The 19,478-nt window shown below is 36.6% G+C and overlaps 1 protein-coding gene across 8 annotated transcripts in view; it reads left to right on the forward strand.

Annotated features, from left to right (window-relative positions):
• The window catches only part of LOC128692060 (cholesterol transporter ABCA5), a 408,467-nt gene that overhangs the window by 125,560 nt on the left and 263,429 nt on the right, over nucleotides 1-19,478 (forward strand). For all 8 annotated transcript variants that reach the window (XM_070079720.1, XM_070079724.1, XM_070079709.1 and 5 more), the window contains 2 exons: nucleotides 12,900-13,086; nucleotides 17,588-17,734. In XM_070079720.1, the coding sequence (XP_069935821.1) occupies nucleotides 12,900-13,086; nucleotides 17,588-17,734 (334 nt within the window). The remainder of the gene's footprint in view (nucleotides 1-12,899; nucleotides 13,087-17,587; nucleotides 17,735-19,478) is intronic.

Below are 19,478 nucleotides of genomic sequence, written 5' to 3' on the forward strand. Positions count from 1 at the left end.
TATCTGTCCTCATAGTCATACTGTTTTTTTCCACCCATTCTAAATGTCCAAACCTTAACCCCTTGAAGGTCCAAATCATAGTTCTAGGCTTTGTCCACAGGGCCCAATAATTTAAAAAAAAAAAATTCTTATTTTTTTCTTATGAAAGGGTAGAGAATCTTTTTCTTAAGGTAATAAAGCAAAAAGTACGAATTTTGATGGAAAATTGACGAAATCACTCTATCACGAATTTTACTGCGTCAGCGATGTTTACGGATTGGCAATTTTGCCCAGTTTGACTCCTATTTTAGGCCAGTTACATTATTCCAGTTGACCAAATTCTTAGCTGTTTACTAGTATATTACTATTTTATTGATTGAGCACAAGAAACTGCCCAATCAATTACTTTAGCTATCCAACAAAGTGATCAGAAATTGGTAATTTGTCCAATATCATATAATGTTCAAGATATTCCAATTTCAAAGTAGGGTCCAGAATAGACAATGCAGGCATTGTGATGAATGGCTTGAAAAACCGACAGGTTGAAGATTGAGACACTAATGCAACATATGGGAATCTTTATTCAGGAAACTTTTCGCCACACAGTGGCTTCATCAGTCCAATACAAAGTAGGAAGGTGTAAGGAGAGAAGTAGTTTGAGGTAATCAGGCAGGGACTGAGGGACTGATTACCTCAAACTACTCCTCTCCTTACACCTTCCTACTTTGTATTGGACTGATGAAGCCACTGTGTGGCAAAACGTTTCCTGAATAAAGATTCCCATATGTTGCATAAGTGTCTCAATCTTCAACTTGTCGGTTTTTCAAACCATTCATCACAACTGTCAGACACTGCATCATCATGGGATCTTGTTACAAAGAATTCTTCAACACTCGTCCAACCTTTGGACGAAGACCTACTTCGACTAGTAGATGGTACCACTATGATCTCGCCTCCTCCTGCTTCGCCTCACCTGACTACAGTATATAAGCTACGTCTACAGCCCTGTGCTGTACATTCTACAAGATTGATGGACTGAACACATCGACTCCAGGCTGAGGGACTGATTACCTCAAACTCCTCCTCTCCTTATACCTTCCTACTTTGTATTGGACTGATGTAGCCACTGTGTGGCGAAACGTTTCCTGAATAAAGATTCCCATATGTTGCATAAGTGTCTCGGTCTTCAATGCAGGCATTCCTAAACTAACATTTCCTCTGTTTATTAATTATGTTTCCAGGCTTTACAGATGAATTCTTTTCAGATTTTTTATATACATGAAGAATTTTTATTCACACCAAAAAAATAGAAGATATACTGTTAGGCAATATTGTAATAATTGTGCAGTATAAATAATATCAGCGCATTCATGAACACACATTAGACCTACCAGTTGACGTGTATTAGATGTGTGACGTCATTTGTTTAGTCTTGAACACTGGCAAAAATCAAACATTTCTGCTACTTTGAGCTCAATTTCAAGCTATTTTCAGTACTAATATATCTTCCAATCTATTAAATGAGACCAAGAAACCGCTAATACAACTGTAAAAACCATACGAAAATACATCACAAAGTCAGTGTTTTAATCCAAACTCACAATCACAGTTTTTTTTATCTCTCGTGCACTAAGTGCTGTAAGATTTGTTTTATATGGTCCACACTTACCACATAGATCCATTCTCTCGTATCTAGGCCCAAATTTACCGCTCACAGCTTATGTGAGTGAGCTGAGCTCGTGGCATAGAACTATGGCTTGGACCCTGTGGACAAGGTGTAGATCTATGGCTTGGACCCTCAAAGGGCTAACAATCCCTTCTCAGCCCTCTGAATAATTCTTTTGAAAATTCTACACCTAATTTAAATTTTTGAATTCTCCGCAAAGTATTCTCACAGCACATTGCCCTCAAACGTGACATGTCTGCTGTCTCTGGCTATGTCCTAATTTTCAACATTCAAAACCCATGCTTCACACCTACAACGTTGTTAATATCACTAGACTGATACATTTCCCTTTTTGTCTCCATGGATAAAACTCTTTGTCTTCACAGATGCCTTAATGTACCACCCCTTATTTTTACCTTCATCAATTTTATGGTTAATGATAATGATGTTTATTTCATTAACCCATTCACTGTCAAGACCCCTGCTCACAAACTTGCTCTCAGTGTCGAAGAATTTTCAAAAAAAAAAAAAAATCTTATGAAATTATAGAGAATCATTTCCCGATGGTAATGCCACCAAAAGTACAAAATTTGATGGAAAACTTATGGAATGACACTCTCGCAAAGTAAGCAGTCTTGGTGATATTTACGCATTCCTAAGACCACGTTGATAAACGAATTTGTCGCTAAATGAGGAGCATACTATAATGGTAGTGAGTTTGTGTCGACCATCTTTGATATTGTTTAATGTCACCTATGCACCATTTACGTATAACATTTCTGGTATGTTTTTAAATGTTTATATAGTAGTGTACTGTATATTGTAGTAAACAGAATAGAGGAAATCAGCTCAAATATACATTATTTATTTATACAGACTGGTCAGAAAGCCTGTCGTAAGTCCGAGTCATTGATAAACAAGTACAGTACTTCGCTAAGTGAGGGGAGACTGTATACTGCAAAGTCACTGATTTAAACGAAAAACACTGTTGGAGTTTTTTCTCATGCACTGCGTGCTGCAGGATTTTTTTTTATAATGCGCACACCGACCACTCGAATTCATTCTCTCATATGTGGGCCTACCGGCTTTCTCTCGCAAGATTGGAAGCTGCTAGAATTTTGGCGTACTATTATGGAACTGACACTGGCTTGCAAGCCGTAATATTTTGGGACCAACAGTGAAAGGGTTAAACCTTACAAATAATGTAGTTTAGCTCTTTAACCCTTTCAGGGTTTCGGCCGTACTAGTACGGCTTATGCCCCAGGGTTTTTGACGTACTAGTACGCCTAAATTCTAGTGCCCTCATATCTAGTGAGAGAAAGCTGGTAGGCCTAGATATGAAAGAATGGGTCTATGTGGTCAGTGTGCACAGTATAAAAAAAATCCTGCAACACACAGTGTGTAATGAGAAAAAAAAAACTTTGACCGTGTTTTTGGATTAAAACAGCGACTTTGCACTGCATTTTCGTATGGTATTTATTGTTGTATTCTAGTTTTTCTGGCCTCATTTTATAGAATGGAAGACATATTACAGAAATTGAGATGATTTTGACTGGTTTTACAATGAAAAGTACCTTGAAATTGAGCTCAAAGTAGCAGAAATGTTCGATTTTTACCAAAGTTCAAAAGTAAACAAATCATGCCAAGCGTCTAATACATGTCAACTGGTGAGTCTAATATTCTTTCACAAGTGCGCTGATATTATTTATACCATTTCTACACTAATGCAGTAGTCTGCATAGCAGTAAAACTTCTATTTTTTGTAAGAATGAAAATTGAAAGTGGAAAGCCAAAGAAATATAAGAGGGGCCTGGGGATGTGACTAACGAACAGAGAACTTGTTATTTTAGTGTCAGGAATGTCTTTCTTGTTTATTCTGGACCCTATTTGGAAATTGGCATCTTTTGAAATTTGTGTGAAATTGGCAAAATTGCTAAATTCTGACTACTGTATTGGATAGTTGAAATTGGTAAATGGGTGGTTTCTTGTACTCATTCGATAGAAAAAATGGAGTTCTAGCAAAATGGTTATGATTTTTGTCTACTAGTATACTGGAATTAGCCGAAAATAGGGTTCAAAATGTAAAATTGCTGATGCGTAAACATCGTCAAGACCGCTAATATCGCGAGAGCATAATTCCATAAGTTTTCCATCAAATTTCATACTTTTGGTGTCATTATGATCGGGAAAAGATTCTCTGTCTTTTCATAAGAAAATTTTTTTTTTTTTTTTTTTTAAATTTGGGGGACCCTGAGAACAAGTCTCTGAGAGGGCCTGTGGACCCTGAAAGGGTTAAGGGTCGGTCACATACAGTGGACCCTTGGCTAATGCCTTTAATCTGTTCCAGAGGCTAGCCTTTAACCCTTTGACTCTTTCAGTCGTATATGTACGTCTTAAGAGCCACAGTGTTTGACGTATACATACAGGTACCATCTGACTTACGACTGAGTTCGGCTCTGAGAAACTGGTCGTAAGTCGAAATGCATGTAAGTCGAACTTTACTACTGAGTATCAACATCATATTCTTGTAATGACTTTATTTTATTGTTTTATTTTGGTATTTCATGTTTTACTTTACTTTTTATGCTGTTAGTACTGTATTTTATACTGTAAGGTACAACACAAATAGTTGTTTATTTCCCAGAAATTTGGCATAAAAAACACGGTCGTAAGTCGAGTGGTCGTATGTCGAGCAGGTCGTAAGTCGGATGGTAGGTGTACTCAAAAATTCTAGCGGCTTCAAATCAAGCAAGGCAAAGCTGGTAGGCCCACATGTGACAGAATGGGTCTGTGTGGTCAGTGTGTACCATATAAAAAAAATCCTGCAGCAAGCAGTACATAATGAGGAAAAAACCTCCGACCATTTTTTTTGTATTCAAGCGCCGAATTTGTGGTGTATTTTCGTATAGTATTTATGGTTGTATTCTCACTTTCTTGGTCTCATTTGATAGAATGGAAAGCATATTATAGAAATAGAGGTGATTTTGATTGGTTTTACTATGAAAAGAACCTTGAAATGGAGCTCGAAGTAGGGGAAATGTTTGAGTTTTGCCGATGTTCAAGAGTAAACAAATGATGTCATTGTCCAATAAATGTCCAACTAGCCATTCTGATATGCAGTCACAAATGGGTTGACATTATTTATACAATTATTACAATATTGCAGTAGTTTGCATAACAGTAAATCTTCTATTTTTTGTTTGACTAAAAATTCAAAATAGAAAGCAAGAGTAATATCAGAGGGGTCCGGAGACGTGACTGATGAACAAAGAAAATGTTATTTTAGAGCCAGGAATGTCTGCATTGTTCATTCTGGAACCTATTTCAAAATTGGCATATTTTTTAATTTTCGTGAAATTGGCCAAATTGCAAATTTCTGACCACGTTATTGGGTAGTTAAAATTGGTAAATGGGCAGTTTCTTGTACTCAATCGATAGAACAAATGGAGTTCTAAAGAAATAGCTATGAGTTTGGTCAACTGGAGCAATGGAATTAGCCAAAAATAGGGCTCAAAGTGGGTGAAATCGCCGATTCTTAAATATCGCCGAGGTCGCTAACTTCGCATGAGTGTAATTCCGTAAGTTTTCTATCAAATTTCATTTTTTTTGGTGCCATTACCATCGAGAACAGATTCTCTATCATTTCATAAGAGATATTTTTTTTTTTTTTTTTTTTTTTTCTCGACACCAGGAGACACCTCAGGATTTGGGGTTTCGACAGTCAAGGGGTTAAATAAACTATAAACTTGTTTAGTAGGATTTGAGAGAAGCATGTTTGTGATGCAGTTACTGTTTATTGCTTCTATAGAAAATGGGCAGTCGACCAGACTCATAACTTTTCTTTAGAACTCCATTTGGTCTATCAATTAAGTACAAGAAACTGCCCATTTACTGATTTCAACTACCCAATAAAGTGGTCAGAAATTGGCAATTTGGCCAATTTCACACAAATTAAAAAATATGCCAATTTCAAAATGGGATCCAGAATGAACACTGCAGACATTCCTGGCTCTAAAATAACATTTTCTTTGTTCATCAGTCATGTCTCCAGGCCCCTCTGATATTACTCTTGCTTTCTGTTTTGAATTATTAGTCAAATAAAAAATAGAAGATTTACTGTTATGCAGACTACTGCAGTACTGTAATAATTGTATAAATAATGTCAACACATTCATGACTGCATATTAGAATGAATAGTTGGACATTTATTGGACAATGACATCATATATTTACTCTTGAACATCTGCAAAAATCAAACATTTGCCCTACTTTGAGCTCCATTTCAAGGTCCTTTTCATAGTAAAACCAATCAAAATCACCTCTATTTCTATAATATATTTTCCATTCTATCAAATGTGGCTACAAAAACAAGAATATAACCATAAAAACTATACGAAAATGCACCTCAAATTTGGTGTTTTAATCCAAAAATATGATTGGAGTTTTTTTTTCTCATCATGCACTGCGTGCTGCAGGATTTTTTTCATATGGTTCACACTCACCACACAGACCCATTCTCTCACATGTGGTCCTACCAGCTTTCTCCTGCTTGGCTTGAAGCCGCTTGAATTTTTGAGTATATATACGTCAAACACATTAGCTCATAAGACGTATGTATATGACCGAAACAGTCAAAGGGTTAAGAACTACACACCCTATTTAACCCCTGAACTGTCCAAATGTTGATCTATCTTCGCTTGTGTAGCGATCCGAATGTAGATCTACTTTTTTTACATGCTTTCAAATGGGGAAAAGCAAGGTTGGAGCGCTACACACGTAAATGTAGATCTATGTTTGGACAGTTTAACCCTTTCAGGATCCAAAGGCCAAATTTCAAAGTGTGCACCAGTGTCCAAGAATTTTCAAAAAATAATTGTTATTTTTTCTTATGAAATGGTAGAGAATCTTTTTCTGAAGGTAATAAAACAAAAAGTAGGAAATTTGATGGAAAATTGACAAAATTATGCACTCGCGAATTTTGATGTGTCAGCGATATTTACGCATCTGCGATTTTGCCGACTTTGACTCCCATTTTAGGCCAATTACTTTATTCCAGTCGACCAAATTCTTAGCTATTTCACTAGTATTACTTCTATTCTATCAATTGAGCACAAGAAATCGAGAACTCAACTGTTTCAACTACAAAATAAAGTGATTGGAAATTGGTAATTTGGCCAATTTAGTGCAAAGTTCAAAATATTCCAATTTCAAAATAGGGTCCAGAATAAACAATGCAGGCATTCCTGGCACTAAACTAACATTTCCTCTATTCATTAGTTACATTTTCAAGCTTTACAAATTAATTCCATTTTGATTTTTTATTCACATAATGAATTTTTATTCAAACCAAAAAATGGAAGATTTACTGTCATGCAATATTGTAATAATTGTATAAATAATATCAGCACATTTGTGAACGTATATTAGACCCACCAGCTGGCGTGTATTAGACGTGTGAGGTCATTTGTTTACTCTTGAACTTCGGCAAAAATTTAACATTTCTGCTACTTGGAGCTCAGTTTCAAGCCATTTTCAGTACTAGAACCAGTCAAAATCATCTCTATTTCTGTAATATATCTTCCATTCTGTCAAGTGAGACCAAGAAATCGCAAAAAGACACTGCATATTTGCTGTTTTAATCGAAAATTACACTCTCAGTTTTTTTTCTCTCATTATGCACTGTGTGCTGCAGGATTTGTTTTATGTGGAGCACACATACCACATAGCTGTATTCTCTCATATCTAGGCCCAGATTTACCGCTCACAGCTTATCAGAGTGAGCTGAGCTCATGGCGTAGATCTATGGTTTGGACCCTCAAAGGGTTAAGGGTTAATAGGACTTTTTGTGCAGTTGACATCAATCATCTTAGGTAGTAGGTTGGTAGACAGCAACCACCCAGGAAAGTACTGCCATTCTGCCAAGTGAGTATGAAATGGAAGCCTGTAAATGTTTTACATGATGGTAGGATTTCTGGTGTCTTTTTTCTGTCTCATAAACATGCAAGATTTCAGGTACGTCTTGCTACTTCTACTTACATTTTGGTGACACTACACATGCATGTATAAGCATATATATACACACCCCTCTGGGTTTTCTTCTATTTTCTTACTTGTTCTTGTTTATTTCCTTTTATCTCCATGGGGAAGTGGAACAGAATTCTTCCTCCATAAGTCATGTGTGTAATAGGAGGCGACTATAATGCCGGAAGCAAGGGGCTAGTAACCCCTTCTCCTGTATACATTACTAATGTTAAAAAGAGAAACTTTTGTTTTTCTTTTTGGGCCACCCTGCCTTGGTGGGATGTGGCCAGTGCATTGAAATATGGTGATGATTTAGCATAAGCATAACAGTTGTACTTGTGATTGTTGTTATGAATTACTCAATGACTCTAATTATATACTAGATCTAAATTTAAGTAATGTGTAAGCCTTATGATTAATTTGCTTGAAATGCATTGTTTAGTTATTGGCTTCCCTCTCAGCCTTCAGTTGTATCAAATTATATCTGTTTTATAATAAAATAAAAGTAAAAAAATATAATAAATTAGAATGTAGAACTACCATAACTTTTGTGTATAGCTTACAAGAAATAAATAAATAAAATAAATAATTTTTAGTTAATGTGAGCATATTGGGTAATTTTAACCCTTTCAGTTTCAGTCCCGTAATATTACGGCTTGAGAGCCAGTGTCAGTCCTATAATAATACGCCAGAATTCTAGCTCCTTCAAATCTGGTGGATGAAAGCTGGTAGGCCTACATATGAAAGAATGGGTCTCCATGGTCAGTGTGCACAGTATAAAAAAAATCCTGCAGCATGCAGTGCAAAATGAGAAAAAAACTCCGTCCGTGTTTTTGGTTTAAAGCAGTGACTTTGCGGTGTATTGTCGTATGGTATTTATGGTTGTATTCTCATTTGATAGAATGGAAGATATATTACAGAAATGATTTTGATTTGTTTCATGATGAAAAGTACCTTGAAATTGAGCTCAAAATAGTGGAAATGTTCGATTTTTGCCGATGTTCAAGAGTAAACAAATGACATCGCTGTCCAATACATATCCAACTGGCCAATCTAATACGCAGTCAAGAAGGAGTTGACATTATTTATACAGTTATTATAATAATGCAGTAGTCTGCATAACAGTAAATCTTTTATTTTTTGTGAGAATAAAAATTCAAAATGGAAAGCAAGAGTAATATAAGAGGGGTCTGGAGACATAACAAATGAACAGAGAAAATGTTATTATAGTGCCAGGAATGTCTGCCTTGTTTATTCTGGACCCTATTTTGAAATTGGCATCTTTTGAAATTTTTGTGAAAATGGCCATATTGCCAATTTCTGACCACTTTATTGGGTAGTTGAAGTCAGTAAATGGGTGGTTTCTTGTACTCAATCAATAGAACAAATGGAGTTCTAGCAAAATAGCTATGATTTTAGTTGACTGGAACAATGGAATTGGCTGAAAATGGGGCTCAAAATGGGTGAAATTGCTAATGTGTAAATATCGTCAAGATCGCTAGCTTTGCGAGAGCATAATTTCGTAAGTTTTCCATCAAATTTCATACTTTTGGTGTCATTGCCATCAGGAAAAGATTCTCATATCATTTCACAAGAAAAAATCATTTTTCTTTTTTTTTGAAAATTTTTCAACACAAAGGGTGAGATAAGGATCAGGGGTTTCGACACTGACAGGGTTAAAAGTAGGTTAGACAGGTACCTGAATGAGAATTGTTCAGTGGTAACCTGCCTAGGCCAGTAGACCTACTCGAGTGCTCCTTTATTCTTAAAACATAGGAGCACTGTAGTGGAAATACTGGCCCATTCTAGACAGGTCCTTAAATCTCACACCCAACATTTTCTGCCCATATATCTGGGTACCTCTGCAAAAACAGTGATTATGTGTGAATGATGAAAGTGTTGAATGGTGGTAAAAGTGATTTTTTTTTTTTTTGGGTCACCCTGTTAGTCTCAGTGACTGCAAACTTCACTCTCCTATGACTGTCACTGGGCAGGTGATTCGCTTGTCACCCATCCCATCCATGATTCCTAGCATCTCCTCTGACCTCCTGTCCCTTTGCCCTGTCTCCTGTCTGACCTGGTGGCCTCCTTTCCAGCCTCCAGGCCACCTCTGCCTCACCCCACCCCACCAAATTCTGATCAATTCTTGCAACTCACCTAGATACCAGATTATAACAAAAAATTCTCACAACCCGTTTCAAGGTCGAGATTCCCTCTCCTAAACTTGTTCTCAGGGTTGAAAATTTTTTTGAAAAAAATAATTATTTTTTCTCATGAAAAGATAGGGATTTTTTTTCCGATCATAATGACACCAAAAGTATGAAATTTGATGGAAAACTTATGGAATTATGCTCTCATGAAGTTAGCGGTCTCGACGATGTTTACGCATCGGTGATTTCACCCACTTTGAGCCCTATTTTCAGCCAATTCCAGTGTACTAGTCGACAAAAATCGTAACTATTCCGCTAGAACTCCATTTTTTCTATCGAATAAGTACAAGAAAAAACCCATTTACCGATTTCAACTATCTAATAAAGTAGTCAGAAATTAGCAATTTTGCCAATTTCACACAAATTTCAAAAGATGCCAATTTCCAAATAGGGTCCAGAATAAACAAAGACATTCCTGGCACTAAAACAAATTTTTTTTCTGTTCATTAGTCATGTCCCCAGGCCTTTCTTATATTTCTTTTGCTTTCCACTTTGAATTTTTATTCTCACAAAAAATAGAAAATTTATTGTTATGCAGACTACTGCATTAGTGTAGAAATGGTATAAAAAATATCAGTGTACTTGTGAATGAATATTAGACTCACCAGTTGACATGTATTTTGTTTACTTTTGAACTTCGGCCAAAATTGAACATTTCTGCTACTTTGAGCTCAATTTCAAGGTATTTTTCATTGTGAAACCAATCAAAATCATCTCAATTTCTGTAATATGTCTTCCATTCTATAAAATGAGACCAGGAAAACTAGAATACAACCATAAATACCATACGAAAATGCAGTGCAAAGTCGCCGTTTTAAAGCAGAAAACACGGTCGGAGTTTTTTTTCTCATTATGCACTGTGTGCTGCAGGATTTTTTTTATACTGTGCACACTGACCACATAGGCCCATTCTTTCATATGTAGGACTACCAGCTTTCTCTCGGTTTGAAGGCGCTAGAATTTATGCTTACAAGTACGGCACCAACCCTGGCATGCAAGCCGTACTAGTACAACACCAACCCTGAAAGGGTTAATGTAAAAAAAATATTTTTTGTTAATACTTTTGGGTGTCTGGAATGGATTGATTGGATTTACATTATTTCTTATGGGGAAAATGGTTTCGCCATTCGTAAATTTCAACTTTTGTCACACTCTCTGGAACGGATTAAATACAAAATTCGAGGGTCCACTGTATCTCACAATAAATTCCTCCTCCCTGCATACAAAATGAACATTCATATTATTGGGCCTTCTATATACAGTAGGACCCCATATCCACAGATTCGGTATCTGTGGCTTCGCTTATCCACAGTTTACTGTGGCCCAGAAATAACCCTTAATTTTTCTTAGAAATGTCCCCAGAGTGCAAAAGCAGTAATGCTGACAGGTCTTTAAAGCCTAAGAGATGCCACAAAATGCTTCCCATCACTGAAAAAGTGCTAATTCTAGACTTATTTTGTTTAATTTATCAATTAAACTTTAGGTAATTGAGAGAGTTTCCTCTGATCCCATAATGAGCTAACTTTTGGTGCAATAGGTCATGGTCAACTGTATAAAAAGCTTTACTTAAGTAAATGAAAATTCCCAGGGGGAGTTCTTTTTTTCCAAGTGCCATATATATTAGTTCTAGCATATGTATAATTGCATCATTTATACTTTTTTTCAGTCTGAATCCAAACTGAATGGGATTGAATATGTTGTGGGAAACTAAGTAGGAGTAGACTTTTTTTTTTTTTTCAACAAACCGGTCGTATCCCACTGAGGCAGGGTGGCCCAAAAAGAAAAACAAAAGTTTCTCTTTTCAAATTTAGTAATTTATACAGGAGAAGGGGTTACTAGCCCCTTGCTCCCGGCATTTTAGTCGCCTCTTACAACATGCATGGCTTACGGAGGAAGAATTCTGTTCCGCTTCCCCATGGAGATAAGAGGAAATAAACAAGAACAAGAACTAGAAAGAAAATAGCAGAAAACCCAGAGGGGTGTGTATATATATGCTTGTACATGTATGTGTAGTGTGACCTAAGTGTAAGTAGAAGTAGCAAGACGTACCTGAAATCTTGCATGTTTATGAGACAGAAAAAAGAACACCAGCAATCCTACCATCATGTAAAACACTTACAGGCTTTTGTTTTACACTCACTTGACAGGACAGCAGTACCTCCCTGGGCGGTTGCTGTCTACCAACCTACTACCTAGGTAGGAGTAGACTTGTTTGTGAATTAATTTTTCAAAGATTTTAGATAAAAGGGGCAAGTTCGATATAGGCCTATAGTTGTTCAAATCAGTTGGATCACCTCCTTTGAGGAATGGGGTAAACCTTGCTGTCTGAGAATAGATGGGAAGGTGGAAGATTCAATGGATTTGTTAAAGAGAGTTGCAGTAATTGGTGACAGTACACTAGAAGCTTTTTTATACATAAGTGGTGGTAAGTTATTTAGTGTCTTAATGATCAGTGAGATTTCAGTAGAGTTAGTTGGGTAGTTGCTAGTGAGGTAGTCTTTTGGCTGAATGTTTGAGTTTGGGATTCTGCTTGCTAGGCTTTTTTCCTACAGTTGAGAAGACATTAAGTTTGTTGGCAGTATCAGTTGGTTGGAGGAGAGGTTCATCTGGTTTCGTTAGGTTGATCATTCTGTTTTGGGATGTCTTTTTAGATGCTAGAATTTCAGATAAGGTTTTCCAGGGCTTTTTCATATCACCTTTTACATTACGTAATCTGTTTTCATAATACAGTTTTTTTTGACCTCCTTATTAGGTTGGTTATTATTGATGAGTAACAATTGGTTTGGCCCCTAGTTATTAGCCCCATTCTGTACTGCTTTTCGTATAGATGTTTTTTATTAATAGATTAGGATTAATCTGCCTGAAATGCTTAAGAATGTTAGTGGCTTCCTTGGTACTTAACAGTATTTTATAATGTGTCAATCACACATTGTACATTATGCAAAAAATTTATTTTGATTTGCATTGTTAAATAATAAAAAAAAACAGACTACAGTACTGTACCTGTTAATTGTTTATTTCAGGTTGTCTTGGTTTGCTGTGTATGCTGCTTATGTAGTAGCACTGGCAGTAATCTGCATTATAGTCCTGCCTCTTGCCAAAGTCTTTCTTAATGCAAACCTCTTCCTTCTGTTCATCCTCTTTATTCTCTATGGTTGCTCCTCCATTGTGTTTGCTCTCATGATGACTCCATTCTTCAATAAAGCAAAGGTAATTTATTCAAATTTTTTAGTAATTAATAAAGAATAGCCGAATAAGAAATATTTATTAAAGTACATATTGCAGACTCTAGAAATCAGCTAAGAAATGAATGCACTGTAAATAGGCAAAGAAGAATCAGTAACATAAATTTATTAGAGATGAGCATGGAATGATTTCATGAAATATTGTTAAAGCAAACATATCTCTTTGGTAGTGTAAAAACTTTTTGCTCTAGAATAAACCTGAACCTGGTAAAAAAAAAAAAAATGGCTAACTAGGAATCACATACCAGCACATATTGTTTCTAATCACTTTCTAGTTGTAGCTACTGTGAGAGTCAAAGGTAGATGGGATACAAGGAAAATAGAAGCAGCAAGTAAGAGAGAGGTGAAGGTGTATAAACTAAAAAAGGAGGCAGTTAGGGTAAGTTATAAACAACTATTGGAGGATAGATGGGCAAGTGAGAGTATAGGCTATGTGGTTGAAGATGTATGGGGTAGGTTTAAGTGTTACAATGTTCAGCACAAGTTAGTGGTTACAGGAAAGTGGGTGTGGTAGGGAAGAAGAGCGATTGGTGGAATGATGAGGTAAAGAGAGTAGTAAGGGAGAAAAAGTTAGCATATAAGAGGTTTTTACAGAGTAGAAGGGATGCAAGGAGGGACGAGTATATGGAGAAAAAAAGAGAGGTTAAGAGAGTGGTAAAGCAATGTAAAAAAGAGAGCAAATGAGAGAGTGGGTGAGATGTTATCAACAAATTTTGTTGAAAATAAGAAAAAGTTTTGGAGTGAGATTAATAAGTTGAGGAAGCCTAGGGAACAAATGGATTTGACAGCTAAAAATAGGAGAGGAGAGTTATTAAATGAAGAGTTAGAGGTATCGGGAAGATGGAGGGAATATTTTGAGGAATTGTTAAATGTTGATGATGATAGGGAAGCTGTGATTTTGTGTATAGGGCAAGGGGAATAACATCTTGTAGGAGTGAGGAAGAGCCAGTTGTGAGTGTGGGGGAAGTTTACGAGACAGTGGGTAAAATGAAAGGGGGTAAGGCAGCTGGGATTGATGGGATAAAAATAGAAATGTTAAAAGCAGGAGGGGATATAGTTTTGGAGTAGTTGGTGCTATTATTTAATAAATGTATGGAAGAGGGTAAGGTACCTAGGGATTGGCAGAGAGCATGCATAGTTCCTTTGTATAAAGGCAAAGGAGATAAAAGAGAGTGCAAAAATTGTAGGGAAATACGTCTGTTGAGTGTAGGTAGTAGGTTGGTAGACAGCAACCGCCCAGGGAGGTACTACCGTCCTGCCAAGTGAGTGTAAAACGAAAGCCTGTATTTGTTTTACATGATGGTAGGATTGCTGGTGTCTTTTTTCGGTCTCATAAACATGCAAGATTTCAGGTACGTCTTGCTACTTCTTCTTACACTTAGGTCACACTACACATACATGTACGAGCATGTATATACACACCCCTCTGGGTTTTCTTCTATTTTCTTTCTAGTTCTTATTTTTGTTTATTTCCTCTTATCTCCATGGGGAAGTGGAACAGAATTCTTCCTCTGTAAGCCATGCGTGTTGTAAGAGGCAACTAAAATGCCGGGAGCAAGGGGCTAGTAACCCCTTCTGCTGTATATATTACTAAATTTTAAAGAAACTTTTGTTTTTCCTTTTGGGCCACCCCCACCTCGGTGGGATACGGCCGGTGTGTTGAAAGAAAGAAGAAAAAGAAAAACTTTCACTTTTCTTTTTGGGCCACCCTGCCTTGGTGGGATATGGCTGGTTTGTTGAAAGAAAGACGAAAGAATTCTGTTGAGTATACCTGGTAAAGTGTATGGTAGAGTTATTATTGAAAGAATTAAGAGTAAGATGGAGAGTAGGATAGATGAACAAGGAGCCTTTAGGAAAGGTAGCGGGTGTGTAAACCAAGCGTTTACAGTGAAACATATAGGTGAACAGCATTTAGATAAGGGTAAAGAGATTTTAATGGCATTTATGGATTTGGAAAAGGCATGTGACAGGGTGGATAGAGGGGCAATGTGGCAGAAGTTGCAGGTGTATGGTATAGGAGGTAGGTTACTGAAAGCAGTGAAGAGTTTTTATGAGGATAGTGAGGCTCAGGTTAGAGTATGTAGGAGAGAGGGAGATTATTTCCCAGTAAAAGTAGGCCTTAGACAAGGATGTGTGATGTCACCATGGTTGTTCAATATATTTATACATGGGGTTGTAAGAGAAGTGAATATGAGGGTCTTGGCAAGAGGTGTGGGGTTAAAAGATAAAGAATCAAACACAAAGTGGGAGTTGTCACAGTATCAGCACACGAACAGCCTTCTGGAACGAAATAAGTTTGTATCCTGAGGTACCACTGTAATTTGAAATGTCTGTTTTAGCGAATTGCTGTAGAGGTAAGCGCCATCAAGCAGGTCCCTCCTGTATTCTTATTGGGAACCTTTGTTAATATCTAGAGATGAGATACGGTAATAAAAGTATCTAAAATCATTTGATAGACACAGTAAGTGAGGCACAAGATGCTCCTGGAAGCAACTGTAGTTTGTTTGGGGAGAGGGAAAAAGTTGTGCCTTTACAAACTCGTTGTACCCATAGGCCTAACTGTCAAATGTGAATTAAAGGAAAAAAATTCCATGGGATGTAGAACCAGTATATTGCATGTTAGCTGGTTCTTTAACATTTATGGCATTTAATACAGGAGGGCCTCGCTTATACAACAAGTAGGTTCCAGGTTATTGCTATAAAGTGAAAAATCACTACAAAATGAAACATAGCCTTTTTTTTACTTTGAAATGCATGTAAAAGCCTGATAACATGTTTACACTATCAAATATTAAATGAGCAATAGAGCTAGGCCTAAAAAATGCATATACAGTACATACATTACTTACTTTAAAATATTTTCACCCATAGCTTATAGTGAGTGATGAATATATTTAACCCTTTCAGGGTCCAAGGCCCAAATCTGGAGTCACGCACCAGTGTCCAAGAATTTTCAAAAAAAAAATTTGTTATTTTTTCTTATGAAATCGTAGAGAATCTTTTTGTGAAGGTAATAAAACAAAAAGTACGAAATTTGGTGGAAAATTGACGAAATTATGCTCTCGCGAATTTTGATGTGTCAGCGATATTTACGAATCGGCGATTTTGCCGACTTTGACTCCCATTTTAGGCCAATTACATTATTCCAATCAACCAAATTCTTAGCTATTTCACTAGTATTACTTCTATTCTATCGATTGAGTACAAGAAATCGCCAAGTCAACTGTTTCAACTACAAAATAAAGTGATCGGAAATTGTTAATTTGGCCAATTTAACACAAAGTTCAAAATATTCCAATTTCAAAATAGGGTCCAGAATGAACAAGGTAGGCATTCCTGGCACTAAACTAACATTTCCTCTGTTCATTAGTTATGTTTTGAGGCTTTACAAATAAATTCCATTTTGATTTTTTATTCACATAATGAATTTTTATTCACACCAAAAAATAGAAGATTTACTGTTATGTAATACTGTAATAATTGTATAAATATCATCACCATATTTGTGAATGTATATTAGACCCACCAGCTGGCGTGTATTAGACGTGTGAGGTCGTTTGTTTACTCTTGAATATCGGCAAAAATTTAACATTTCTGCTACTTTGAGCTCAGTTTCAAGCCATTTCCAGTGCTAAAACCAATCAAAATCATCTCTATTTCTGTAATATGTTTTCCATTCTATCAAATGAAACCAAGAAATCGCAAATACAACTATAAAAAACATACGAAAAAACACTGCAAAGTTGCTGTTTTAATCGAAAAATCATGATTTCATTTTTTTTTCTCTCATTATACACAGTGTGCTGCAGGATCTGTTTTATGGGGTGCACACATACCACATAGATGTATTCTCTCATATCTAGGCCCAAATGTACCACTCACAGTTTATCAGAGTGAGCTGAGCTCATGGCGTAGATCTACGGTTTGGACCCTGAACGTAAAGCCGTAGATCTACGGGACGGACCCTGAAAGGGTTAATGTAAGAAGTGGGAATAAATGAAGAATAGGTATAATTGAAAACCACTGCATTAGCAAAATGAAATAAAGCCCATTACCTGTATCAACATTTTTTCCCCCTTATCAAATTTTTTGGTTGCACTTTTTAAATCACTTTGCAAGAATATAACACAGCATGAAGTTGCTTTATAAAAAAGTTTAATGTGCTGTAGTCCATGGGAAACCAAAGCAAACTTCTCTTGGAACTGAGTTAAATATAGAATGAGAAAATTGGCTGTAAATAAAGCAAGGGTATTTTTAAGTAGATAAATCTTATTCTTAAGAATAAGGATAAAAAGTTTAGTTTGACACAATACTTGGTTGTACAGAGAAATAGAATATAATAGTTGGGTATACATGCCAAAAGTCCCTTTGTATGCAGAGCATACAAAGGAGCTTTGGAAAGGCAATAATAGTTCATATGATCATTAGATAAGTTACAGTATTTTAAATATCTTTCTCTATTTCAGGTTGCAGGAGTTGTGGGCAACCTGATACAAGTGGCTCTCAGCATGTTGTTTTACCTCCAGGTGTATTTGGAAGATGATGTTAACCAAGGAGTTTTTTGGCTGCTTGCAATCTTTTCTCCTTGTGCTTTTTCTTTTGCAATAGATAAGGTAAATGTAATATTACTTTAGTAATCAGTATTTTATAACTATAATGCAGGTAAAACACAGATGGTCCAGTATCTCTTTTAGTCCAGACACAGTTACCAAAAAGATCTAGATAAAAAACTTGCTTATTAAATAAGCTTGCTTCACCTTTAAACTGTCTAAACGTAGATCTACGTCCACGTGCAGGGGGCTCCGAACATAGATCAACGTTTTTTTTATATGCTTTCAAATGGGGAAAAATCAAGGTTGGAGTGCTACACACATGAACGTAGATTTACGTTTGGACAGTTTAAGGGTTAAGTAAGACTTGAGGGAAGCTTGTGTACTTATTAACCCTTTTACTGTTTCAGTAGGTGGTAAGTTACTAAATGCTGTAAAGAGTTTTTATGAGGATAGTGAGGCTCAGGTTAGGGTGTGTAGAAGAGAGGGAGACCATTTCCCAGTAAAAGTAGGTCTTAGACAGGGATGTGTAATGTCACCATGGTTGTTTAATGTTTGTAGATGGGGTTGTAAAAGAAATAAATGCTAGGGTGTTCGGGAAAGGGGTGGGATTAAATTATGGGGAATTAAATACAAAATGGGAATTGACACAGTTGCTTTTTGCTGATGATACTGTGCTCATGGGAGATTCTAAAGAAAAATTGCAAAGGTTAGTGGATGAGTTTGGGAGTGTGTGTAAAGGTAGAAAGTTGAAAGTGAACATAGAAAAGAGTAAGGTGATGAAGGTATCAAATGATTTAGATAAAGAAAAATTGGATATCAAATTGGGGAGGAGTAGTATGGAAGAAGTGAATGTTTTCAGATACAGTGGACCCCCGGTTAACAAAATTTTTTCATTCCAGAAGTATGTTCAGGTGCCAGTACTGACCGAATTTTTTCCCATGAGGAATATTGTGAAGTAGATTAGCACGTAATGAAAGTAGTTTGTTAGATTATTTTTTTTTTTTTTTTTTTTTTTTTATTTTTTTTTTTTTTTTTTTTTTCAACAAGTCGGCCGTTTCCCACCGAGGCAGGGTGACCCAAAAAAAAAAGAAAGAAAATCCCCAAAAAGAAAATACTTTCATCATCATTCAACACTTTCACCACACTCGCACATTATCACTGTTTTTGCAGAGGTGCTCAGAATACAACAGTTTAGAAGCATACACATATAAAGACACACAACATATCCCTCCAAACTGCCAATATCCCAAACCCCTCCTTTAAAGTGCAGGCATTGTACTTCCCATTTCCAGGACTCAAGTCCGACTATATGAAAATAACCGGTTTCCCTGAATCCCTTCACTAAATATTACCCTGCTCACACTCCAACAGATCGTCAGGTCCCAAGTACCATTCGTCTCCATTCACTCCTATCTAACACGCTCACGCACGCTTGCTGGAAGTCCAAGCCCCTTGCCCACAAAACCTCCTTTACCCCCTCTCTCCAACCCTTTCGAGGACGACCCCTACCCCGCCTTCCTTCCCCTATAGATTTATATACTTTCCATGTCATTCTACTTTGATCCATTCTCTCTAAATGACCAAACCACCTCAACAACCCCTCTTCTGCCCTCTGACTAATACTTTTATTAACTCCACACCTTCTCCTAATTTCCACACTCCGAATTTTCTGCATAATATTTACACCACACATTGCCCTTAAACAGGACATCTCCACTGCCTCCAACCGTCTCCTCGCTGCTGCATTTGGTGGATAAAAGGTTGATGGGTAGGCCTCAGGATGTACATGTTTATAGAGGGGCAA

The sequence above is a fragment of the Cherax quadricarinatus genome, chromosome 6, assembly GCF_038502225.1.
Source record: "Cherax quadricarinatus isolate ZL_2023a chromosome 6, ASM3850222v1, whole genome shotgun sequence".
NCBI lineage: Eukaryota > Metazoa > Arthropoda > Malacostraca > Decapoda > Parastacidae > Cherax > Cherax quadricarinatus.